The sequence below is a fragment of the Megalops cyprinoides genome, chromosome 18, assembly GCF_013368585.1.
Source record: "Megalops cyprinoides isolate fMegCyp1 chromosome 18, fMegCyp1.pri, whole genome shotgun sequence".
In the NCBI taxonomy this organism is placed as follows: Eukaryota; Metazoa; Chordata; class Actinopteri; order Elopiformes; family Megalopidae; genus Megalops; species Megalops cyprinoides.
Genome location: NC_050600.1, coordinates 4,845,450 through 4,870,211, shown reverse-complemented (window position 1 = coordinate 4,870,211; position 24,762 = coordinate 4,845,450). Strand labels below are relative to the sequence as shown.

Below are 24,762 nucleotides of genomic sequence, written 5' to 3'. Positions count from 1 at the left end.
TCTGTCTTTGATCATACGCAAATGCAATATAGTTTCACGCTAGAACGACGCTATTTACATGTGATATTACATGATAACACAAAAATGTACGTTTTCAAAGGCGGTGCATTTCCTTTGCCTTCGACCCTATACGCCATCGGGGCGAATCATTTTCGAAGGAAAACCTAAGCAGTGAAATAAACTCTTTCGACTGTTCACATACAACATGACAATATAGCTAATAATACACCAATACGGTGTTCCCTGTGTTCGCCTTATTCGCACGGCTTGCGTCATGCAGCTACGATGAAAACAACCGCACTCATTCTCATGCAATTATGCTAGTCTCTCACTCCAAACATAGCTAGCCAGCTAGTTAACTAAATACGTCAGTTCGCTAGCTAACATTTGCAAGTTGAGGTGTTTATTGATTGTGCTACTGTTAGATTAAGTTGATTGTTAGTGCTTGTTCTTGTAGATGTTAGCTAATTTTAAAAAATGGCGATCAGTGCAAGAGAACGCTTGTGAACTAGCTAGCCAAGTCTTTACAGTGCACACACCCTCTAAAAATCCATCATACTTTTCAATGAATTTAAGTCTCTGTTACGTTGATCTTTCGCCTATGCATTTTATTCCTACAAAATAGTTTTTGAGTCACGTAAGAAGACACTAACCTTTGCAACAAAAGTAAAATTACAACAAATGAGAGCAGACAGCCCCTCCTGGGGGGAAAAGAACACCGTCCACTGCCAAGATGCCGGAGACACAAAACACCCCACGATCATGCTGCGAGTCACTAGCCCAGGAGTACAGACACGCCCCTAGCTGGCTAGGCTGCATGCCAATTCACGCAAACTGCGCAACAGCGACATGTGGTCAATCCAGGCCCAGCTTTACGGGAAGGTTTACGCCTGTCTTTCGGTTTTGCCTCTGAACACATCTTATTTATATAAGACACTCTTGTTAGGATTGTATTACCACACGAAAAAAGGAAAACCATAGTACACCATCTCTAAGCACCAGATTTTCAAGGAGTGGTGACAAAAATGTAATCAACAAGTGCGTTCAATGAAACAATCATCACCATGTAAATGACAAATCCGGGACTCGAAGAGCTCTTTAAACCCAGTTTTTACCCATCCCCCTTTCTCTGAGAACAGTTTATAACATAAACAGTGTGTACATGTGCATGGTTCTGGCATACTATGAAAGACTTCACTTATGCAGTGACAATTGCTCTGAATCAATTTAAATTTGATCTTGTCTAAAATAACGTAGATTATGCAAACATTCCATTCCATTCCATTTATGTTCAATGTGCTTTCACAGACAGCGTATACTGCAGTTATGCCTAGCTTTTATGCTAGGAAACAATTGCTTGCTCTGAATGAATTTCCTAGTTGACCATGAACAAGAGAAAAGAAACTACATAGAGTAAAGTATTTAAATTGTCATGGGTTTGATCCAGGTAAATTAACCCCTTTGGATTACATCTCCTTCCATTAATTAACTTTGTGTATCTTAGTAAAAAAAAATCACAGCGTAGGAGACTGTTACACAGAAGTGTACAAGACGAGCTGATACATTTTTGGGTTTAAAGAGGCTTGTGTGAGTCTGTGTGAGCCATTCCAAAGCTGTCCTGTCAATTGCAGTTACAGTGTTGGTTGTTGTAAGATATGAACACCCTACATTACTTGATATACAAATGATTTGCTTTCATTAAACATTTTCATTGACTAAACCTAGTTGACTAGCAGTTTTCACTTCAATTGGCCAAGTGATAGAAATGACTCATTATTCTAAAGCTGTCATTTCTACTTTGGACTCATTAAACCAGTACTGTGTCCTCAAACAGACCTTGCTCTCAACTGAGAACTGTCTCATTGTGGAACTGTACACATCCTGTCCCCGTACTGTCGCTATACTTACTGTATGCACTTTTGTACGTTGCTTTGGATAAAAGCGTCTGATAAATAAATAAATGTAAATGTAAACCAGATATGAATGTTTATAATATCTATATGATAACTATATGAACAATTAATATACATTTCATGGTTTCCTAAATGTGTTCTTCTCTTATATTACCAGATCACACACTCTAAAAAGTGATGACAGCTTACCTCTTTCAGTACCATAGGATATGTTTGTTACAGTGTTTTATCATATACGGAGCCTAGTTTACAATAGTTTGAATAATTTTCATGTATCATTTTGGTCCACATAGATTTGTTGATGGTCGCAATCATAGGAATTGTAGAAGATTGATAATCAGCGTGAGAAAGTAGAAGTTTCAAGCCTTGTTTTAAAATAATCATAGTCACAATAGACTTTAATTTCATTTACAAATTTAGGTGTGGACATGCTTATCCACACTACCTAATCGAGTCATTTTAGTTGAGAAGAACAACTGGCCACGCAAATGAGAATTTTCTATCTTTCCTGAAATCACATTTCCACATTAAAACACATGACAAACGTTTGAAAAACACTAACTACTTACCTGCCATTGCTCTTCCCTGAAAGTGTTCTCTGAAAGCTGAGGAACTTCAAGCGCTGGACAGAAACTATGTGCTATTGTTGAGCTGACCTTTTATTTCCGAGCTAGCACACAATTGAAACAGAACATGGTAATTGTATTGCCAGGAAGGATATAAAGCACTGCAGATCATAGAAATCAGACTCCTATTTATATGATAGGAAATCACGTGGCTTTACCAGATGCAAGTTCTATAAGCTGGGGCACAAAGCAAGACTTAACTTAATTCTTACTGATATTGATCCACACCAGTCATATTACAGATCATGCAGGTTTTGACTCTATTGTTTTGAATTTGAATACAAATAATAACACACATCCCAAAATTTAAGAAATAAATTCAGAAACAAACAGTAACTTAAGAGATAAACAGAAACCATACATGACCACACAACTGCAAGCAGTTTATGGTTGTCATAGCAGTCATTGTGATACTTTTGACATCAATGATACCAATGCATTGAAGCATTTTTGTACGATGTAGTAAAATGTTTATTTCAATATATATAACAATATATTTGACAGCATTACTATCATTGAGCCAGCTTTAGTAAATGGTATGACTTAATTTGAAAATGTTTTACTTTTGTTTTCAGGTTGGTCTTTTTCAGTTTGATCACTCATGCTAATTAAATGTGAGGTGGCAAAGCGACATGTTAACACACGCTGCCCTCGGCTTTTGCAGGTCATCTCACTTGAACCGGGTTCCTTGCTGATTTGCTTCAGACCCGACTTCACATCTCGCTACATTCCGGTGGGTGGCGGTGAAATACCATGCTAAAAAGCCGTAGTAAATCACGGAGAGAAGAGAGGGGCGGACTCGAGTGCGAGAAACTGTCCCAGCATGCTTTGGGGGTCAGCGGCAACTGCACGGCAGCGTGTGTGACCCAAACGCGGAAAGCGATACCCAAAATCATCTTAATGGAGCGAAATAACTAGCTCAGTAATTTTGAATTAAAACCGTAAAAAAGAAAATCGACGCGTCTGTGTCTTTGATGCCTGCAGACGTGTACTCTTAAGTACTATTATTTTGCTACACAAAAAGCAACGGGTTTTGGAAGATGTCTTTAGTTTGTGCAAGTAAGTTGAATGTGTGCTCAGTTTCTAAAAAGTGCACTATAAGTCGCTAGCTAGCTAAAGTAATGGATGCGTTGGAACACTAACTAGCTTGCTAAGTTAATATAGCCATATTAACTAAGTAGCAAGTTAACTTAGCGATGCTATTGTTTTATTTAATAATGCGGGTTGCGATCAACATTCCGCCTTATTCAGTGTTTTGTCTCTCATAGGTAGCTTGCTAGCTACCTAGCAAACGAAAATCTATATCCCTAACTCCAGCTAGCCAAGTAGCGTTTAAATCTTTGAGCATAAAACATACTTAGTCACGCCAAAGTTGCTAACTACCTTACTAAATAATTATAATGACCACAAACGAAAGTGGCATCTTACAAATCCGTCTCAATAAGAAGAAAAAATGTTACGTTAGCTAGTTATAGTAAGTTGCAAGCTAGCGATCCTGTGAACACCAACAGTACAGCACAGTAAATTATTCGTGCTTTTTCCCCACGCAATCTCCATCTAGTCTCCAATGAAGTGCCGGAGCACCCCTGCGTGTCGCCCGTCTCCAACCAGGTGTTCGAGCGCCGCCTGATCGAGAAGTACATCGCGGAGAATGGGGCAGACCCTATAACCGGACAGCCGCTCTCCGAGGAGCAGCTGGTCGACATCAAGGGTGAGATTGGGACACACGGGGAAAGGAAACGGTTATGCATGGTGTTAACTTCTGGAATATTGTGTAAGGTTATCAAATCAGCAATGTAGTCTGTAACCCTATGCGTTTTAATGAATGATTTGAGTTTGCGGCGGCCCATCGTGAATTATTGTAGAATTCGCTTACATCAAAGGACCTTGAGCCCAACGTTTCTCTTACACAGACAAAAGAAGCTGGGCTATCGTTTTGTTAAATTAATTTTTATTTGTAGTTTTTAATGTGTGCTTGTATCGCAGTGTGTTAATATGTAGGAAGTGTCAATATTTATAGGCTAACCTCTGACCTTTCACAGTTTCGCACCCTATCCGGCCCAAGGCCCCCTCAGCCACCAGTATTCCTGCCATTCTTAAGGCTCTGCAGGATGAGTGGGTACGTCCATGTCAGTGTGCTGTTTGTGTGCTACACTGTCCACTGTGGTGCTGCACATGTTCTGTCCTGTATTAACCTTCTCTGTCATTGCTGAGGTAGCGTTTTTCAGTGTCAAAGTAGCTGTACTACATGGTAATACTGCTTTCTCGCTACTGTTGTACTGTTTTACAGTGTCCAGGCACTAGCTGTGTTGTACTGTAATAAATCTTTCTCAGTGCCGTTGTAGTGTTCTGCAAGGTTTAGGCAGTAACTATATGCTGTTGTTATGATGTTGTCTCGCTACTGTTGTACTGTTTTACAATGTTCAGGCACTAACTATACCATGATTTAATAATGCTTTCTCACTGCTGTGGTTGTATTCTACAGTGTCCAGGTAGTAGCTATACTGCTTTGTAGTAGCGCTCTCTCACTGCTGTGGTAAGGTGCTGTACTGTCCTGTCCTGTGTGTGTGTGTTGTCCCCCGGGAACCCCTCCCCCCCCGTGTGTGCTGTGAGCGTTTCGCTGGGTCCAGTCAGTCAGCAGCTGTATCTCTGTCCCTCAGGATGCAGTGATGCTACACAGCTTCACTCTGAGGCAGCAGCTGCAGACCACCCGGCAGGAGCTCTCCCACGCCCTCTACCAGCACGACGCAGCCTGCAGGGTCATCGCCCGCCTCACCAAGGAGGTGACGGCCGCTCGAGAAGGTGAGGATGGGGGGGTGCCGCCACAAGCGCCAGGGACAAACCCTGTAATGGGGCGGAGTTACTGCGTGCTGCCAATCACTGACTCATGTGAACCAGTTGAAAGACTCTGCAATTTGACAGAAAATTACATTACCCTACATTATGGGCATTTAGATGCTCTTATGCAGACCAGCTTACATAGGTTCACCATTTTTACAATGGTATCCATTTATACAGCTGGATATTTAGTGAGGCAATTCCGGGTTAAGTACCTTGCCCAAGGGTACAGCAGCAGTGGCCCAGTGGGGAATTTAACCAGCAACCTGTTGGTCACAAGCCCAGCTCCTTACCACTATGCCACTCTGCTGATAATGTTCAGAACGTGGGATAGATCCACCTATTTTTGGGGTTCACAAACACTTGGTCTGCTGTCAATAGTTTCTGGAACCCTGTCCTTTCCCAGCTGTGGAGCAGGGTTAGCTCACCTGTGCTGTTGCTGTATGACCTGTATGACCCTCCCCCCAATCCCTCCACAGCGTTGGCCACTCTGAAGCCCCAGGCAGGACTGGTGGTGCCCCAGGCCGTCCCCGCCTCTCAGCCGGCAGCTGCGGTGAGTCAGTCTCCCCAGAGGGCCACCCAGTGTGTGGAGAGAGAGGTAGAGAGAGTAGAACGTCAGTGTGCCGCTGCCTCAGAAGCTCCCTGAGGTCCGGTGCATGAAACGGAAGCGGAGGTAGTGGCTCGACAGGTAGATCGGTGAAGCTCACTACCTGTGGAGGGGGTAGCCCACTCATTACGTTACATTACATTACACTCAGCGTGGAAAGCAGACTGGACTGTGGTATACCAGGATCAGTACCACAAATCTTTGTCTCACACACACACACCTTAGTGAGGTGCCTTTTGTTGGATGGATGGACTTTGCAGTCCCTAGCAGTGTCAGTGTAAGCGTGGGGTCAGTGCGGAAAGCATCTCTCTCATGCTCTCCTTTCACACACACGGTGATGACAGGGGGCGGGTTTCTGTTTTGGGCAGAAGACTGACTTTTCTTCTCACCTGTCCTCCTCAGGGTGCAGGAGGAGAGCCTATGGAAGTGAGTGAGCAGGTGGGCATGACCTCAGAGATCATACAGAAGGTAAGAACACTGGATCTGGCACAGAAACCTGTCACACCACAGATGCTCCATTCTGTGACTGCTAAACTGCTGTGGATATATACAGATAGGGAAAAGACTAACTGAATCAAAACCTTTGCGTTTTTTGTAAAGATCTTAGTCCTTGTGTGCCAAAAGCAATGTTTAAAGGCAAGTGGCAGTGAAAGTGGACTATAGGAAGGTGCTGCCACTTGGAACGGCTTTCGGTGGAACAAACCGCATGTATGATGAATGGCTGGTCGACATCCGAACTCACAGGATCATGGTCTTTCTTCAACTCTCTCTCTTTCTCTCCCCCTCCAGCTGCAAGACAAGGCCACTGTCCTGACCACCGAGAGAAAGAAGGTATTGATATACAGAAACACTCAGCACGATGCTGGGCTCTGTTTCCCATCTGACTACGACTGCAGAGATTAGTTTCCTTTCACCTGTCAGTGAAAAACAGTGTTTGGGTTAACCCCTTCCTGCCTCGACCCTCACTCTCTTTACCTCTGTCTGGCAGAGAGGCAAGACGGTGCCAGAAGAGCTGGTGAGGGCCGAGGACCTCAGCAAGTACCGACAAGTGGCATCTCATGCTGTAAGTGTCCCTGCTGAAGTGTGTTCTGTACCAGGCTGAGCTGCGGGTGTGCGTGCGTGAGTGTATGTATGTATGTGTATCTGTGTGTGTTTGTCTGTGTTGTGCTGTGCTGTGCTGTAAGCGTCTCTACTTGTTCCTGTGTGTACTTTGCTGTGTGAGTGTCTACTACTGTGCTGTCTGTGTATGTGTTCTGCTGTATTGTGTGTGGGTGTACAGACTTTGGGATGTGTGCGCGTGTGCTGTGCTTGAAGTGTATATGCATGTGATGCAGTGTGCGTCTGTGAACATGCTAATGCAGCTGTGGTCTCTCTGTTGCAGGGCCTCCACAGCGCCAGTGTTCCTGGAATCCTCTCTCTGGACCTTTGCCCTACAGACACCAACAAAGTGCTCACTGGTGCGCCCCCACCCCTCCCTCGCCTGCCGCCCTTACTGTGTCTCTCTCGGGTCCTCAGAGAGAGAGAGAAATCTCTCACTATATCATTTTTTTATTGCGGGAAGACTCTAGTGTCCAGCCAATCCTTCCTCTCCTCTCTCTCTCTCTCTCTTCTGCTGTGTACAGGAGGGGCAGATAAGAACGTGGTGGTGTTTGATAAGAGAGAGGAGCAGATTGTGGCCACTCTGAAGGGACACACCAAGAAGGTCACCTCTGTTATCTATCATCCTGCCCAGGTGAAATACGCAGTCTTCTTACATGTCATTCTCCACTCTCTGCATTGGTATTCTGTGGTGCACTAATCACCCCCCCCCCCCATCCCTCCCAGTCGGTGGTGTTCTCCGCTTCCCCAGACAGCACTATCCGGGTGTGGTCTGTGTCAGGTGGGAACTGTGTCCAGGTGATCCGGGCTCATGAGGCGGGAGTGACTGGACTCTCCCTCCACGCAACTGGGGATTACCTGCTCAGCTCCTCCGAGGATCAGGTACGTCCAACAGTAGCCAACACACCTCTGAAACTTTCATGTATATTACTGTACAGTATTCCCCATAATACACAGTGGACCCTCCCCCTCCTCTGCAGCACCTGTGGTCACTGCCATAGTCATGTACCCACATGCATGTGACATAATGATTGTCAGTTGAGAGAAATGGACATTCTGTCTTCTCTTGACTGTGTAAAGGAATATGAGAGTAACACTTCCTCCCCCCCCTGCTCCCTCTCTTTTCCTCTCTCTCTCTTCCTCTCTCCCTTTCCCTCTCTCAGTACTGGGCTTTCTCTGACATCCAGACGGGCCGAGTCCTCACCAAGGTCACTGATGAAACTGCTGGCTGTGGTAAATACTCTCATTTTCCTCATAAAAGTAAATCCCTACTTTCTAAGAACGGTTTAAAAGAAGGGAGAGAAAGTGAGTGGTGATCACTCTGGTGGAGCAGGAAACCCCTCTCTCCCCTGTTCAGACCAGCAGCTGAGCACAGGATTCTGGGAGCACCATGGGGTCTGTGGGAGGTTTGGCTCCTCCCCAGCGAGGGGCTATGTGCTGTATCACCCACACTGAGATACTTTGAAAAGCACTTTTTGGTATTAATGTTTTCCCTCAATCATGCATAACGCTGTCAAAACCCTTAGTATATTTTATACAAACAAGTTTTACAGTTATAACTGTTGAAAAGAATAGTTGAGGGTAAATAAAACTTGGGAGTGACAGCCTGTCTGCCCCTGTTTGCTCTCGTCCCGATGGCCCTGTGTTGCTCTCCGCAGCCCTGACCTGCGCGCAGTTCCACCCTGACGGCCTCATCTTCGGGACGGGCACCGCCGACTCGCAGATTAAGATCTGGGACCTGAAAGAGCGCACCAACGTGGCCAACTTCCCTGGCCACTCCGGCCCCGTCACTGCCATTGCCTTCTCCGAGAACGGCTACTACCTGGCCACAGGTGGGCGTGCCGCACCTCCACTGTGCTGAGTGTGTCTGAAGTCCTGTATCGGAGGGGTGTTGTGCACATGTTAAAGACCTGTGTCTATTGCAGGGGCTCAGGATTGCTCCCTTAAGCTGTGGGATCTGAGGAAACTGAAGAATTTCAAGACTATTACTCTGGACAGCAGCTATGAGGTGCTGTGCTGTGCTGTGCTGTGACATGACATCCCATCGTGTTTCCGGGTGTACGTGAGGTGTGGGGCTGTGTGGCAGTCACAAGTTGCATAGCGATGGGGTCAGAAAACTGAAGTGAAATCTCCATTTCACAAAGCAGACTGCCCTCAGTGTTCCGTACACAAGCTGTGCAGATGTTTGACAGGCAAATCCTGCGCTCAGATTTAGAGCACTGCTTTAGAAACTAGAAGCAGGATCCAGCCGGTTCCTCTTGCTCTGCTCATATTTTGTCAGAGCTTCAATTAGCCAATGTTCTCAAAGGTTTTTTTTTTTATCACTGACTGGAAACTGTTTTTTTTTGTCCTAATCTGACTTTCGTAATGAAGCACAACATTCCCACCTTGTTTTTTTTTTTTTTTTGTACTTGTTATGGATCTTTGCAACATCTCACTAGGGAGGATGGTGATATCCTCACATGAGGCTGAATATGAGCGCAGGTTTTAGGACACCACTTCCCTAACATCATGGAGATAGAGTTACAAAATTATCAGTAAAACACAATGTAGGTTGCCTTGCTTAATCTGTTATAAGAGTAGAAAAAAAACTGGGCTCTGACCTGCATACATGGATTTAATTTTTCTCTGACAGGGAGTAGATAAACATGTTCTTGTGGTTGTGGGTTTTGGCTGTCTGCCAGTGTGCCTCACATCAGTTCATATATCCCATTAGTTTATTTGAGTTAAATAAATTGCAGAACAAACCGCATAATCTGCCTTATTCAGTTCTCAATGCAGTGAGAGCTGTGGTGGCAAATGCAGCCACCCGTGACCTGGTTCCTCTTTCTCTTTTCCCCCGCTGCAGGTGAAGTCACTGGTGTTTGACCAGAGTGGGACTTACCTGGCAGTGGGAGGGTCTGACATCAGAGTCTACATCTGCAAGCAGTGGTCCGAGATCCTTAACTTTACTGGTGAGATTCTGCATGCATTTATTTCCCCTTCCATCTGGAGCTTTACTGCTCACTGGCAGCACAGTTATGGTATTGATGTATGATATTTTTCATAATTTGTGCAGGGGGGGGTTGGTGGTTGTAGCCCATAGGCTATATCCATAATTGTTCCTGTATGAAGCATTAATCATGCATGTTCCATGGTGTGACACACTTCTCCCTCACTCATCCTGGCTCAGAGCACTCCGGCCTCGTGACGGGCGTGGCCTTCGGTGAGCATGCTCAGTTCCTCACCTCGGCAGGAATGGACAGAAGCCTCAGGTTCTACAGCCTGTAGGATTTAAGGTCGGAAGGTGGCAGAGAGGAAGGACAGATGACACCGCGCTCTGTAAGAACCCTGTGACTGTCTGGGTTCTGCGGCACACTGATGACTGATAGGGGGAAGTGAGGACTTTCCACCACCCTGCCCTGTGGTTCAGTCAGCCTGGAGCACAGTGCAGGCACTCTCTGTAATATGGACATCCTTCATTCCACCCTTTCACAAGAGATTAATGTGATGCATTTTTAATTTAGGGATCTTAGTGTTTTGTAGTTTGTTAGTGCAGAAATTTGGATATCTTTCCCTGTTGCTGTAAAATTGTGGCCCATTAAATTTAGCTCTCTTTCTCTTTCCATGCATTTTCCATGCTTCCTCTCGTTATGTTAATTGTACATCTTTGTTTTCCCCAATCTTCCCTGAAAACTTATGTTTCTGCAGATTTGAGGCTTCTGTTTTTGCTCTTTTTCAGCAGCCTCTGGTTGCTTCCCTATCCCTCCATCTTGAGGCCTACGTGCCTCCCTGTGTGCATTAGTAGCAAATACTGTCACTCAACCCTTGGATTCTCTTGAATTTGCTGTGTAATCTGTAGACAGCAGTGCCAAGTTTGACCTTGGATCCCAATAAAGGCTTTAAAAATCCACTGCATTTTGCAAATGTCTACTGGTGGGGCAGGCGAGATCAGTGTATGTGTCTAAGCAGCAAACACAACATGAACTGAGCAAGACTTTTGCTTTTGCCACCATGAGCCAAACATGAACCCTCTTCTGCTCCTGAAGAGGTGACACGCAACCCAGACAAGTTGTACAGGTGCAAAATGTGTAACTTGCTTAAAATGCAGTGCCTTTGTGACCTTATGTCTTTAGTTGCCAGTCTGATTAGTGACGTTCTGTACGGTTGAAGTGAATTGCATGGCTCCACCGTATCAACGTGTGCGTGAAAACGTGAAATCTCTATTAGGTATATCGCAAACTGAGGAAAAACTAATTGTTAGCAGGCTCACTGCATCACCAACGTGACAGATACGTGGAACTTTTCATAATCTAACCGACACTGATAGAAGACGCTTCTGCGTTGTGCATAGGGTTTGAATAAGGTTTCCATACACTTTAATTGATATTTTAATGAGGAACTGTAGAAGTGTCAATCTCAGAGAGCACAAAACGAAATCGTCAGCGGATCACGTGAGGGAGGGTAAAGTAACGTGACTGCCGCCCAAAAACAGGAAGTGAGTGAGTCATGAAGAGACACATTTCCCCCGTCTTAACTTCGTTACCAAGTTAGTCCCCTTGCATGATTTCCCTCCTGCATACCGTTGCATCGCCGGTGGCATTAACGTTGGGAGTTTGTCCAGAGGATCTGCTAACAGGACGGAAAAGTTGAAGATTTTGCTAGCTATCTCTAAAGGCAGCTTGCTGGGATTGCTTGCTAGGTTCATCCACAGCGGTAAGTCGCCTTAAATTAACATTACCTTGTAGATGGCTAGCTATCCCACAGATCATCTCCGATTCCACCATGGAAACACTGTTTAAAAAGCTGTGCTGAAATGCTAAAATTGTCTTGTCAATGAAGATAACGAGTCAGCTAGCCGGCTAACTAATTCGTTAACGTCAGAAAACGATAGCTCTGTCGTTAGCCAGAGATAACTACCCAGAGAGGTTGAACTGTGGTTTTGATGTTCAGTTAGCAAACCACATTATTATGTCATATGTTTTGATTTTCATGTCTCCGATTAGGTGTCTAGCAGCTGTAATCGAAAGAAACATGTATGACCACTTAAATAATGTTGCCTAGTTGGTTAGCTAGCTACCTTTCATTAGATTTTAGCAGCTAGCTAGTTAGCTAACGTTAGCTTTGCTTGAACCCGAAGCAGCCAACAGAAACTAAAGTGAAACTATTCGCTCTCAATCACATGGCCTCCTATTTAACTGACTAGATACTTTGGCGAACATCTTTGATGCAATTTTTGCTTGTGAACGCAACATTAGTTAGCTGTTACAACGTTAGTAAATCACATAGTGATGAATGGAACCATTCAAACCACTAGTTTGATAGCCACCTGTTTACCTGGAAAATCCAGGTAAGTCAAGTTGACGTCGTTAGCCAGCACCACTTTCATGGAAGTGATTTACACCTAGCGTGTAAATATGGTTTAGGTAAGTATTTCTCAAACCTGGTCCTGGGGGGACACAGTGTATCTGGGTTTCCTCCCATCTCAGTTTAATCAAGGTGGTCTATACACCGTCGTAGTTTGAGAGGAGTTTGCTGGTTGTTAACGGGATACTGAGAGTGGCCACCTTTAGCTCGTCGGGTTTGTGAAATAATGCGATGAGCTGTTTTGCCGTATAGTTCAGTATAGTCTGTTCAGTATAAGATTGCTATTGTCTGCCTCTTCAACAAATTCGGCGCAGCTGTCTAAATGAAGCTTAAATACTTGTACTGTTACTTGTTCTGTGCCCAGCTCAACAGAAACGAAAGTCATCACTGGCAAAGTTGAGAACTTGTCCGTGATAATTATTTGTTCAAGGGGCTCAGCTGAATATATACAATATGAATATACAATTTAGAAGAAAGGTATTTACACAATTTACATAAGAGCAAACACGTCTCCAAGAACCAGTATCAGCAGAACTAACAGCCGATGCTCAAGCTGTTATGTTCAGATTAACGTAGTATTGAAGGAACACGCTTAAGTGAATGCAGTAAGGGAATCGCATGTACGTGGTCATAGTACATCGCTAGATATGCATTGTCAGAGTCCAATGAGTAGGAGCTCCGTTAAACTGAATATGTCCTTGTCCAGTAAGGTATTAACAGTGACAATGTGATCTTTGTGAAAGTCTTTCAGGAAGTGCAGCTGTGGAAAGTACAGATGTGGAGTTTCCTAGATTTCTTAAATCTTTGTCTCAGAGAAGAATGAGGAACATTGGTTTCCATTCTGCAGGGGATCATTGGCTAATCATTGGACACAGTGTAATTTAATATGATAACAGTGCTCTTTGCCATATGTTGCGACACGCTGCCATTTTCACATTACCTCCATAAGAACAAGTACAAGGACCTCCGTTCTGTTTTGTTGCTGGAATTTTGGAATCTGCAATTATTCGTCCAGTGCATGTCTTTAACCGGGGCAAGTTGCATAACTCACATTTTCTTATTATTAATTTAAGCAGCTGGATTTTTATCGAAGACATTCGTGCCTCATTCAGGAGTGCAGTAGGCCCTCGAGTTTCCAGTTCCGCCGTTGCTTTGTTGTACTGCTGGCTGCGCTGTCTGTAGGGTTGTGTGTGGAGGGGCCAGGTGTTCCCCTGCGGATGGCTGGATTTCAGGCCCGTGACTGTACGCCAGACCTCCAGGTCTAGCTCTTTTTGTGCGCTAGTCTGCAGGGCTGGTCAGGCATTTTGTTATTTCGGGGCTTGGATCTCTCAGCTGCAGCTGACTCCAATTTAGCCACTGTGTAAGATTCTCAGCTCTGCACATGTAGTGTCACTTTGTGTGTGTGTGTGTGTGCGTGCGTGTGTGTGTGCGCGTGTGTGTGTGTGCGCGCGTGTGTGTGCGCGTGTGTGTGTGTGTGCGCGCGTGTGTGTGCGCGCACGCGCGCGTGTTGCTGTCTGCGTGTTTCACATTTTCCTGCCAAAAAAAGTTAAATTTGGAAAAAGAATGAGAGTGAATCACATGGATTATGCATCTGTCTCTGCCCCCCCCCCCCCTCCTTTGTCTCTCAGGCTACAATGGGTGCACTGTTTCGCAGTGAGGAGGTGTGTCTTGTGCAGCTCTTTCTCCAATCAGGATCGGCTTACAACTGTGTCAGTGAACTGGGAGAGCTGGGATTGGTCGAATTTAGAGATGTGAGCTTTTTTTATTTACTTATTTATTTTTTACAACTCGTTAGTGTTTTTGATTCCGGTAAAGCTATTTTTAAAGTGATTTTATTTTGTGCGCACAAGCTATCTTAAATCCCTCTCTCTCTCTCTCTCTCTTTCTCAGCTGAACCCAAATGTCAATGCATTTCAAAGGAAGTTTGTGGGTGAAGTGAGGCGGTGTGAAGAGATGGAGAAGACTTTCTGTGAGTCCCTCTGTGCCCCTCACCCTCTCTGTGCAGCTTTAGTGCCACAGGCCTATTCTGTTTGAACTTCGCTGTCAGGCTAACCACCATCCTCTTCTCCCCCACCCCCCTACCCCCCGTCTCTCTCTGCCTCTGTGTCCCCTCCCCCCCTCCCCCTGTTCAGCCATCCTGGAACAGGAGATCAATCGGTCCCTGTCACCGCCCCTGGAGGGTCCGCTGCCACCCCCCTGCCCCGCCCCCTCAGCCCCCCAGCCGAGAGAGCTGCTGACTATTGAGGAGGAGAGCGAGAGGCTAGCGAGGGAGCTGAAAGAGGTTGGTTGGAGTGGTGGTGGTTTGGGGGGGTTAATACACTTCTTTTTGGCATCCCCGCCCCCCTAACACCTGGATTTGATGTTCATTTTACATGTAGTATTTTGATGTAGTATACTTGGCTTCCGTTGCCTAGTCAGGTTGCACAAGTTAACTTCTGGTGGGGCTTATGCTCATACTTTCTGGTCTGTGAGTGTTGTTAGCCTGGTCTGATCATCTGGTTGCTCATTTAACTTGAATGGATGCGCTTATGTTCTCTTGTGCTGGAAGTCACTCTGGATAAGAGCATCTGCTAAATGCATGTAATGTAATGCATGTTCATAGGCTCTGCCAGTGAGGGGGTGTGGTTCTGGTGTAGTGTGACAATTGACCAATGGGTGTGTGTGGTAACTCTCTCTTCAGGTGTCTAAGAACAGAGACAGCCTCCGAGCCCAGCTGACCCAGCTGAGCCAGTACCGGGGAGTGCTCACACAGACCCACTCCCTCACTGCCTCACAGGTGAGAACTACAACTCCCAGCTTGCCCTGTTTTCAGTTCAGTACAGCATGTACAATGGTTGTGTGTGTGTGTGAGAGAGAGTTGGGCTGTGGCTTCCCTGAAATTGAAACTACAGCAGCAGGCTCAGTCTGAGTGATATGGAGACATGTCAAAACATGCATGGAAATTCCAGTGAGTGAGGTGAAGGGCACAGGACCACAGAAGGCTACCTGTTCTGAATAATCTGTGATGAATTGTCTTGGGAAAATTCTTGGACAGAAAACTGTAAATGTGCATAGCCATCTCAAGATTTTTTTGTATTGACCATGTTTACATTCAGCTAACCTGCATTTCTGTTATTGGATATGTACAATAATTTCCCCCCTTTTTTCCACCTAGGCCCCTCCCCCAACCTTGGAGACTTCGGGCTTACTGGACAACAGACAGGATATTCGACTCAGGTGAGAGTGATTGGTCAATGCCTCAGCCATGTGTTAGACTCTCCATATCTTAGTGTTTTTTCAGTCTCTGTCTGTGTGTCTGTATGTAATACCGTTGCCACTCAGTCAGTGGCAACAATATTACATTACATCAAATGACTTTATTACGGTGGTGGTATTTGTTATCCTTCCTATTTTTTGCAGTGAGATTTTAATATCAAAAATGATGTCAGTGACTGTTTGTCGTCCCCCTCTCTTTCGCTCAGTGCTTTCTCTCTGTGTGACCCTGTTCCTTTGCCCTCTGCCTCTGGTTGCAGTTTTGTTGCGGGTGTAGTCCATCCCTGGAAGGCCCCCGCCTTCGAACGGTTGCTATGGAGAGCATGCCGGGGTTACATCATAGTGGATTTTCGAGAGATGGAGGAGAAACTGGAACTGCCAGACACTGTGAGATTTTTTTGATTTTGTTGTAATCATTTTTATTTTTATGGAAAAACTTTTGTTATAACTTTAACTGAGCTTTGAGAGTGGAGAAATGTGGAGGCAGAGGTGATGAATGGGTAGAAAAGTAGAAAAGAGTAGATCATTGGCCCTTTCTTGACCGCCTGACACTTTGTCGTCCTATCCCAGGGTGAGATGGTGCAGTGGACAGTTTTCCTCATCTCCTATTGGGGCGATCAGATTGGTCAGAAAGTCAAGAAGATCTGCGATTGGTAGGTGGACTGCTCAGTTTTTATCAGCCATTGATGATGATTTCTGATAGATATTTATATTTAACAATGCATGTGCACCATGTTGCTCAGTCTTTTACCTCTCTCCTTACCTGCCTCCCCCACACATACGCTCACACACACACTCCCTCTCTCACACTCTTGCTCACACCCTCACATTCTCACACTTTTTCGCTCACACACACACACTCTCTTGCTCACACACTCTCTCTAACACTCTCCCTGTCTCACACACTTTCACATGCAGCTTCCACACACACACCTTTGCGTATCCTGAAAGCACGGCAGAGAGGGCGGAGATCCTGCGTGGGCTGGAGGGCAGGATTGAAGACATCCAAACGGTAAAAGGAGCGGGAACCCTGCTCTCCCTCCAAATGCCACTTTTTATCCCGCTTAAGTCACATCTCCATAGAGAAGTGTTACGTTGTACCTGCACTGTTGCCCATTCAGTTTGAGTGGATACGCGTCTGTTCTCTTGTGCTGGAAGTCGCTCTGTGTAAGATCATCCGCTAAATGAATGCAATGTAATGTAATGTTATGCATGACTTCTGGAACCTTATTCAGCCCTTGCCTGTGTGTAGGTGAGAATTTCGTAGGACTGAGCGCTGTTCTGTTCATGTATGCTTTCATCTGTCTCGACCTGAATTCTTTCCCGCCGTGCAGAAGCTCAGCTTTAACTCTGATCTTGCAAAGTGTCAGAGTTCCGATGAAGCAGATGTGACTGCGTGCCCCCCTCGCCCCTCCCCGCAGGTGCTGTCCCAGACGGAGCAGTACCTGCAGCAGCTTCTGGCCCGCGCCGTGGCGGTGCTGCCCCAGTGGAAGGTCCGGGTCCAGAAGAGCAAGGCGGTCCAGATGGTGCTGAACCTCTGCAGCCCGTCCGTCACCGACAAGTGCCTGATCGCCGAGGCCTGGTGCCCCGTCAGCCAGCTGCCCGTCCTGCAGAGCGCCCTGGGTGTGGGTGGGGTGAGCGCGGGGGGGGGGGGGGTGAGAGAATGGGGGGAAAGGGAAGTGAGAGAGGGAGGGAGGGTGCGGGGGGGGAGAGGCAGGGAGGGGTGAGAGAGAGGGGGGGGTGAGAGAGAGAGGGGGGGGGAGGGTGAGGGAGAGGGGGAGGGGGGGGTGAGAGAATGGGGGGGAAAGGGAAGTGAGAGAGGGAGGGAGGGTGCGGGGGGGGGGGAGAGGCAGGGAGGGGTGAGAGAGGGGGGGAACGGAGAGGGAGGGAGGAGAAAGGGAGAGGTGACCTCATACCCCGTCAGCCAGCTGCCCATCCTACAGAGCGCCCTGCGAGAGGGAGGGGTGAGAGAGGGAGAGGGGGAGGGGGGGTGAGGGGGGGGTGAGAGAGGGAGAGGGGGAGGTGGGCAGGAGACAGTGGGTCTGCGTTTTCATTGGCTGTGTGGATCATGAGCTCCGCCTCTCTCCCGCCCTCACAGAGGAAGAGTGGCAGTGGGGTGGATTCCTTCTACAACCGCCTGCCCACCGCCACCTCACCCCCAACGCTTTTTGCCACCAACTCTTTCACTGCTGGCTTCCAGAGCATAGTGGATGCGTACGGAGTGGCCAGCTACAGAGAAGTCAACCCCGGTGAGAGTGCCTCTCTGCCGTCTCACTCACACCCTGTCTCTCTGTCCCTGTCCAGCTGTGTCTCACTGATAACCACGCAATGTATCTGTCTCTGTCTGCTCTCTACCACTCCCTTTCTCCACCTCTCTCTTTCCTTCACCTATTCACTGTTTTTCTCTATCTCTCTCTCTCACTCTCACTGTCATTCACTGCCCCCCCTCTCTCTCCCCGATTCACTGTTTCTCTCTGTCTGCATCTCTATCACTCCCTTTTTCCATCGCTCTTTCTCTCTGCTTCACTCATTCACTCTCATTCTCACTCATTCACTGCCCCCCCTCTCTGTCTGTCTGTCTGTCTGTCTCTCTCTATCTCTCTCTCTCTCTCTCTCTCTCTGTCATTCACTGTTTCTCCCTCTGTCTCTCTGTGTCACTCATTCACTGGCTCTCTCTGTCTGTCTGCATCTCACTCGTTCTCTTGGTCTCTCTCTCTGTCTCTCTCTCTCTCTCTCTCTCTCTCTCTCTCTCTCTCTCTCAGCGGTGTATACGATCATCACCTTCCCCTTCCTGTTTGCGGTCATGTTTGGGGACGTGGGGCATGGCCTCCTCATGACCCTGGCAGCGCTCTGGATGGTCCTGGAAGAGAAGGACCCCAAACTGAGGAGCAACACTAATGAGGTAGCCCCCTCGCCCGACGCCCCCGCTCCCAAATGTAAACCAGTGACGCCGCTGTCTGTGAGCTGTTACGTCTGAATTCCCTGGCTCCTCAAAAACCATGACAAAAATGGCTGTAAACTTAGTGCAACTTTATTGTGTTGTGAATGCGTGGAAAGCAAACAAACCCAAAAAGTGGCACCAGGCAGACCTCCCAATCCAAGGCAACAAAGGTGCATCGCCTGACTCTGGGGATCTCCTTACGAGAGCTCTGCCTGAAACATCCAGAGCTCTGTCCTTTGGGCTTCGCAGCCACCAGAGCTGCAGCGGTAATTTGCTCAGTTTAGTTTATTTTTAATTAAAAACGATGCCGCCGTAGCAGTAGTCCAATGACTGGCTTCCAGCAGATAACAAAGGCCAGAACAATCCTACGCCAGCTGTCCTTACAGAGCAAATCCCGGACGAGCCCCTGTATGTTACGACTAACCTTCCCTGGCTCGAAATGCAATGCTGGAAATGGCTGTAGAGGAAGTGGCTAGAATAATCTCATTTTGTGTTTGGTCTCCTCTACACACACACAACACACAATTAGGTTACGCTAGCCACTTCCTCTCACAGACATTTTCAGCATTTTATTTTGAGCCAGGAAAGGCTAGCTGTGACGGAACTGACTGCTTCTTCAGAACCACAGTCTCCCCGCTTCTAGGAGACCCCTTTAGTGTGCTGCATGTCATTACAACTGAAAGCGCCGTCCCTCTTGAGAATGCATTAGTCCTTTACATGTGCTTTGTCCTCATGGGTTGTGTTATGCACAGCATAAGACACTTCCCAATCAGCTTGGATCCATTGATGTAATGTAATGTGCTGTGTGGTGCTTCCTTTATACCCCATCTACTCCTGGTCTTAAAATGCGTCCTGGGATCAGATCACGGCCAGGTCCTGCGAGATTGGATATTCTTGGCAATCTCCACAATCTCTCATGTGCCCATGGTGGCCATCTTGTGGTGCTGCTATCTCATTTGATTATAGAGAGGATGTGTGAAATCCGATCCCAATGTATAAAGCGCATACAGAAGGGACCTTATTTTCACTTAATTACAAAGAAAGGGAACGAGTCGCACTGTGTCCCCGCCCCTCTGTCAGATCTGGAAGATGATGTTTGGGGGCCGGTATCTGATCCTGCTGATGGGCCTCTTCTCCATCTACACGGGGGCCGTCTACAACGAGTGCTTCAGCCGCGGCCTCAGCCCCTTCGCCTCCGGCTGGCACCTGCAGCCCATGTTTCAGCACTACAACTGGAGGTACCGCCTCTGCATGCGTATCACACAAACACACACACACACACAGGCGTGTACAAGCATGCATACAAGTGTACACACACATGCACACACACTTTGTCTCTCTCTGTCTCCTTGTCTCTCACACACACGCACACAAACGCACAGAGAAGAATGTGCGTCAGTCAGTTATGCTCAGTCAGGTGGCCCACAGTCACAGAGTCACACAGGCGCAAGCGCACACATACACACAGGCATGCACATACACACACACACACACACACACACACAGACATGCACACATATGCAGATGCGCACTCACCAGCACACGAACACACGCACGCACACTCGCACACAAGTGCAGTCTCTGACAAACACACAAATTGTCCTGGTGATCAGTGCTTTGCTTTTCCACATACTCTCCTTCTTCCTGCGTGTAGGTTTATGTTTGTATTCTGAAACTGAGACCTCTGTTTTATCTGTCTCTCAGTGATCAGACACTGCGAGATAACCAGTTCCTCAGTCTGGACCCCGCTGTAAAAGGAGTATTTGAAGGCCCTTATCCCTTCGGCATTGACCCCGTATGTCCTCTTTACGTCATTATTCTTATTGGTTGTTTTACTTGTGTGGGTTATGTTAGTTAGCCAATTAAAGAAATTATTAAATTAAAGATAAAAAATCATGTGAAATGAACCATGTAAATTGTGAACAAATGAAGAATATTAATCTCCCCTCCCCATCTCTGTCTCTCAGATCTGGAGGTTGGCCAATAATCACCTGACCTTCCTCAACTCCTACAAGATGAAGATGTCTGTGATCATCGGCGTGATACACATGACCTTCGGAGTCTGCCTGTCCTTCTTCAACTACATGTTAGTATGCTTCTGTTTGTGTGCCTGCCTGTTTTTCGGTCTCCTCACCTCTTTGCTGAGGCTTTTTCCCAGAGGCCTGTCGGGACCTACGGCGCTGTCTCCCTTCCTGTCTCTGCAGACACTTCCGGGATGTGAGCAGCATCTTCTTGGTGCTGATCCCAGAGCTGGTCTTCATGCTCTGTCTCTTTGGGTACCTGGTCTTTATGGTGGTGTACAAATGGATTGCATACGGACCCCTGCAGTCAGAAGAAGCGCCCAGCATCCTCATCCATTTCATCGATATGTTCCTTTTCGCAAAGAACGCAGACAACCCCCCGCTGTACACTGGACAGGTGAGACGTCCTGCAGGGCTTGTGTGTGTGTGTGTGTGTGTGTGTGTGTGTGTGTGTGTGTGTGTGTGCGCCTGTGTTTTTGTGTGAGAGAAAGAGAGGTGCGTGTGTTTGTGATAGACTGCACATGTGTTAGTGTATGCGAGCATGCATGCGTGTGTGTGTGTGTGTGTGTGTGTGTGTGTGTGTAGTATTGTCACTCATTCTGTCGTGTCTTTACTGTACAGCACCATCTCAGCCTCCTCTCTCTGTGTGCCTAACCCTAACCCTCTCTCTGTTTCTCTGTAGACGATAGTACAGATGGTGCTGGTCATTTTGGCTCTGTGCTCAGTACCGGTCTTACTGCTGGGAAAGCCAATCTTCCTCCTCGTCACACACAAGATGAGGTCTCGCCGCAGGGTACGTGTTGGATACTTAGTGTGCGTGTGCAAATTGTAGTTTATTGTTACAACAAAAAGCGGTTAACAGTTTGATCTGATTATTATTTTCCGAGGACTTCACATAATTCATATTTTCGTAACAATATTTCTGCCAGGGTTCGCGGCGCCCTCTGCTGGCAGAAAATGGCTCCATCAACGCTCTTCTGGGTGATGTCGAGGAAGGGGAACAGAGGGAGGAGGAGGTGAGAGATAGGAGGGAGAAGTGGAGTGAAAGAGGCCTGTTCATGGGTTCCTGTCTGTGAAATGCTTGAAGAACTCTGCATAAAAAAGAGAAATTAACCTTTAAACTTTCTCTCTCTCTCTCTCTCGTTCCTTTTCTCTCTCTCTCTCTCCCCCTCCCTCGCTCGCTCTCTCTCACACACACACACACTTATCTCACCTCTTTCTCATCCTCTCTCACATACGTGCCACCCTGTATGTTCTCTCGCGCTCTCTCTCACTGTGCTGCAGGAGTTTGACATGTCGGAGGTGTTCATGCACCAGGCCATCCACACCATAGAGTACTGCCTGGGCTGCATCTCCAACACCGCCTCCTACCTGCGGCTATGGGCCCTCAGCCTCGCGCATGCTCGTGAGTCACCATAGCAACACGGAGTCCTCAGCGGCCCCCTCCTCTGTCTGTCTCACGGCATATATGGATTGGCTCTCTGTATAGAGCATTATGTTATGGTACACTATTCGCCTGGTATTTGCCAAGGAACTTTATAACCAAGAATTGATTTGTTGTAGTATTCTTTAATGCTACAGTTGCATGCAAAAAATGCTCTGGATAAGAGTGTCTGCTAAATGGTAATAATGTAATGCAGTGTAAATGTGATTTCTCTCTCTCTGCCTGGTGCAGACTTTGCGTGAGCCTGCTGCTGCTGCTGTTTTTTTTGCAGAGCTGTCGGAGGTGCTGTGGGTGATGGTGATGAGGAGCTCCTTCTCCTGGCAAGGCTACGTGGGCTCGGTGGTGCTGGCCGTGATCTTCTCCGTCTTCGCCGTGCTGACGGTCTCCATCCTGCTGGTCATGGAGGGACTGTCGGCCTTCCTGCACGCCCTCCGTCTGCACTGGTGAGAGCGCGCACGGGCCGGCGCTGTTATCACCGCGGGGCGGAGGGGGCGTTTAGGGCACAGGACCTGACCCGAGTGCCGTGGGGTTTAGGTGTGGCACCAGCCTCCAGGGTATTAGTGCTCTCCCTGGCATTTGAACCCAGGACCCTGTCCCCCACGGCTTATTATTGATGAATGCTCTCAATGAGGAACAGCACAGCAGAAGCTTACAATGGTTCTGTTTATGCCTTTTTAAATGTTTTTCTTCCCTCATGAATATTACATGAATGTTTTTTTTTTTATTCTCTTTCTCAGGGTGGAATTTCAGAACAAGTTCTACAGTGGTTCAGGCTACAAACTCAACCCTTTCTCATTTGCCTCCATCATAAATACATCATTAGCCAATTAATAATGGTTGCCAAATAAAGGTGAGATGAGTAGAGTAGGTATTTTTTCGCACTTATAATCATGTGGGATCCACCACACACTTCACATCGATTGCTCTTTTTTTGTTGTTTTTTTTTTTTTTTTTTTGGACACTGAATTTTTATATTGTTCGAAACTCACTTCTTTACACAGTGATCAGTCATCTGTTTTACCCACAGAAATACCCGTGAACGGTCCTGGGATGACAATGGAGATTCTTACATTTACGCCTGTTCTGTTTTTCTTTTTTAATACTTTATGTGTTTTCAGTTTGGGTCAGGTTGGATTCACATTAAACATAATTTGCAGAGTGAGGGGTGCTTGTTTCTGTTTCCCAGAATTTCATGTGTGGTTTGCATGCATTCAGGTTTACTCAGGAAAGCCTTTGGGTCTGGCGACCCCTGGTGGAATTTGTCCTCAGTACATGCTAAATTGAAGTCCTTAAGCCAGGAAGTTGGCAGACCGGATAGACAGTAGATTGTTCAGTTTTCCTCAAGGGAACAGCACTAAACATATTAAGCAGACAGATTTGATTATAAAAAGGGAGAGCCTTATATCTGAAAGATTTGCAGAGGAGGCCTTTAGAAATGAAACACCAGAACAGTATTTTTGGTGTCTTAAATGAATGGAAGCTTAGCTTTGTGATGAAGCGGAATCTTTTTGAAAACAGCCTTAATTTTTTTTTTCTCCCCGCCATATCACTCCTGTGTAAAATTAAAGATGAGCTTCTATTCAGCATGCAACAGTTGCAGTATCACTGATAAATGGCCAAAAGACAAAAGACAAAGATGGCAGTATCTGTGAAGATAACCACATCAGTCCTCCTGTGGTCCATTTCAACTGTCATTGTAATTAATGAAAATAAATTCCATTAAAAAATATATTTTCTTTCTCAAGTAGTAAATGGCTTTGCATGTGAAGTAGCACGTTTGCCCTTTGCTCTGAGTTGTATTTACACTGTTGCATGGATCGGTAATGGCGTTGGAGGCGTGGTGTGTGTGTGTGTGTGTGTGTGTGTGTGCGCGTGTGTATCTCTGTCTGTCTGTGTGCGCGCGTGTGTCTGAGCAGTGTGTGTGTGTGTGTGTGTGTATGCGTGTGTCTGAGCAGTGTGTGTGTCTGTGTGTATGTGTGTGTGTGTATGCGTGTGTCTGAGCAGTGTGTGTGTGTGTGTGTATGCGTGTGTCTGAGCAGTGTGTGTGTGTCTGTGTGTATGTGTGTGTGTGTGTGTGTGTATGCGTGTGTCTGAGCAGTGTGTGTGTGTGCGTGTGTGTGTGTGTATGCGTGTGTCTGAGCAGTGTGTGTGTATGCGTGTGTCTGAGCAGTGTGTGTGTCTGTGTGTATGTGTGTGCACGAGCAAAGTGTGCGGGTTTGTGGGAAGAGTTTACAGAAGCGGTATTAGGTCAGTGTTGACTAAACAGTGACATTTCTCCAGAGTCTTTCACACATTTTTCTGAAAGATGAGGCTCAGCTAAGCAGCTCATTCAACCTTCCAGGAGCAGAACTGCTTTTGAGGAACAGAGAACAGTAAAGACATCTGTGTCATTTGGTCTGTCTAGTCCACATACTTTCTGTCTGAATACACGAGTGGCTTCTCTTTGCATGCTGGTAGGAACAACCACATTCACCACACGTAAACTAAAATGTGGTGAAGCACAGCGCAGAGGAAATTTCTGCGTATGTCACATTTAGCAAGGTCAGGAGATGCAGGAAACGCAGTACGGCCACACAGCAAGTGGCTCTTGTCGTGCTGCTATCCTCCCTCAGACACAAGCTTAGATTAATAAAATACGAGAGAGCAATGGCCGCCTACTTCAGTCACTGCATGTGT

General features: G+C 46.6%; 3 protein-coding genes across 3 annotated transcripts in view; 2 read left to right on the top strand and 1 right to left on the bottom strand.

The window, feature by feature from the left end:
* The window catches only part of LOC118792968, a 9,686-nt gene extending 8,937 nt beyond the window's left edge, over nucleotides 1-749 (bottom strand). The window contains exon 1 of the mRNA XM_036550879.1: nucleotides 654-749. The gene's annotated coding sequence lies outside the window, so the exon portion shown is untranslated. The remainder of the gene's footprint in view (nucleotides 1-653) is intronic.
* Nucleotides 750-3,423: 2,674 nt separating this feature from the next.
* Nucleotides 3,424-10,699, top strand: LOC118792994 (pre-mRNA-processing factor 19-like). Its single transcript, XM_036550910.1, has 16 exons — nucleotides 3,424-3,598; nucleotides 4,101-4,250; nucleotides 4,582-4,658; nucleotides 5,200-5,341; nucleotides 5,857-5,930; nucleotides 6,387-6,452; nucleotides 6,774-6,815; nucleotides 6,973-7,047; nucleotides 7,366-7,441; nucleotides 7,607-7,716; nucleotides 7,809-7,964; nucleotides 8,246-8,315; nucleotides 8,741-8,914; nucleotides 9,008-9,090; nucleotides 9,931-10,036; nucleotides 10,255-10,699. Exons 1-16 carry the CDS (start codon nucleotides 3,580-3,582, stop codon nucleotides 10,350-10,352), a joined length of 1,518 nt encoding a protein of 505 aa, XP_036406803.1. The 5' UTR covers nucleotides 3,424-3,579; the 3' UTR covers nucleotides 10,353-10,699.
* An 870-nt stretch (nucleotides 10,700-11,569) lies between these two features.
* On the top strand, nucleotides 11,570-23,721 carry LOC118792992 (V-type proton ATPase 116 kDa subunit a3-like). Its single transcript, XM_036550908.1, has 21 exons — nucleotides 11,570-11,777; nucleotides 14,057-14,179; nucleotides 14,319-14,397; nucleotides 14,561-14,709; nucleotides 15,109-15,204; nucleotides 15,583-15,644; nucleotides 15,941-16,067; nucleotides 16,251-16,333; nucleotides 16,599-16,692; nucleotides 17,102-17,314; nucleotides 17,779-17,929; nucleotides 18,443-18,582; nucleotides 19,702-19,859; nucleotides 20,326-20,416; nucleotides 20,589-20,707; nucleotides 20,826-21,039; nucleotides 21,325-21,435; nucleotides 21,572-21,658; nucleotides 21,927-22,047; nucleotides 22,358-22,529; nucleotides 22,824-23,721. Exons 2-21 carry the CDS (start codon nucleotides 14,063-14,065, stop codon nucleotides 22,915-22,917), a joined length of 2,478 nt encoding a protein of 825 aa, XP_036406801.1. The 5' UTR covers nucleotides 11,570-11,777; nucleotides 14,057-14,062; the 3' UTR covers nucleotides 22,918-23,721.
* Nucleotides 23,722-24,762: the final 1,041 nt, after the last annotated feature.

Excerpts from the sequence above, each read along its gene's own strand:
- LOC118792994 (XM_036550910.1), top strand. Across the intron at positions 7,442-7,606 it reads CACCAACAAAGTGCTCACTG|GAGGGGCAGATAAGAACGTG; the intron begins GTGCGCCCCCAC and ends TGCTGTGTACAG. Across the intron at positions 9,091-9,930 it reads CTCTGGACAGCAGCTATGAG|GTGAAGTCACTGGTGTTTGA; the intron begins GTGCTGTGCTGT and ends CCCCCGCTGCAG.
- LOC118792992 (XM_036550908.1), top strand. The coding sequence starts at position 14,063 with ATGGGTGCACTGTTTCGCAGTGAGGAGGTGTGTCTTGTGCAGCTCTTT. Across the intron at positions 14,180-14,318 it reads GATTGGTCGAATTTAGAGAT|CTGAACCCAAATGTCAATGC; the intron begins GTGAGCTTTTTT and ends TCTCTTTCTCAG. Across the intron at positions 18,583-19,701 it reads TGAGGAGCAACACTAATGAG|ATCTGGAAGATGATGTTTGG; the intron begins GTAGCCCCCTCG and ends CCCCTCTGTCAG.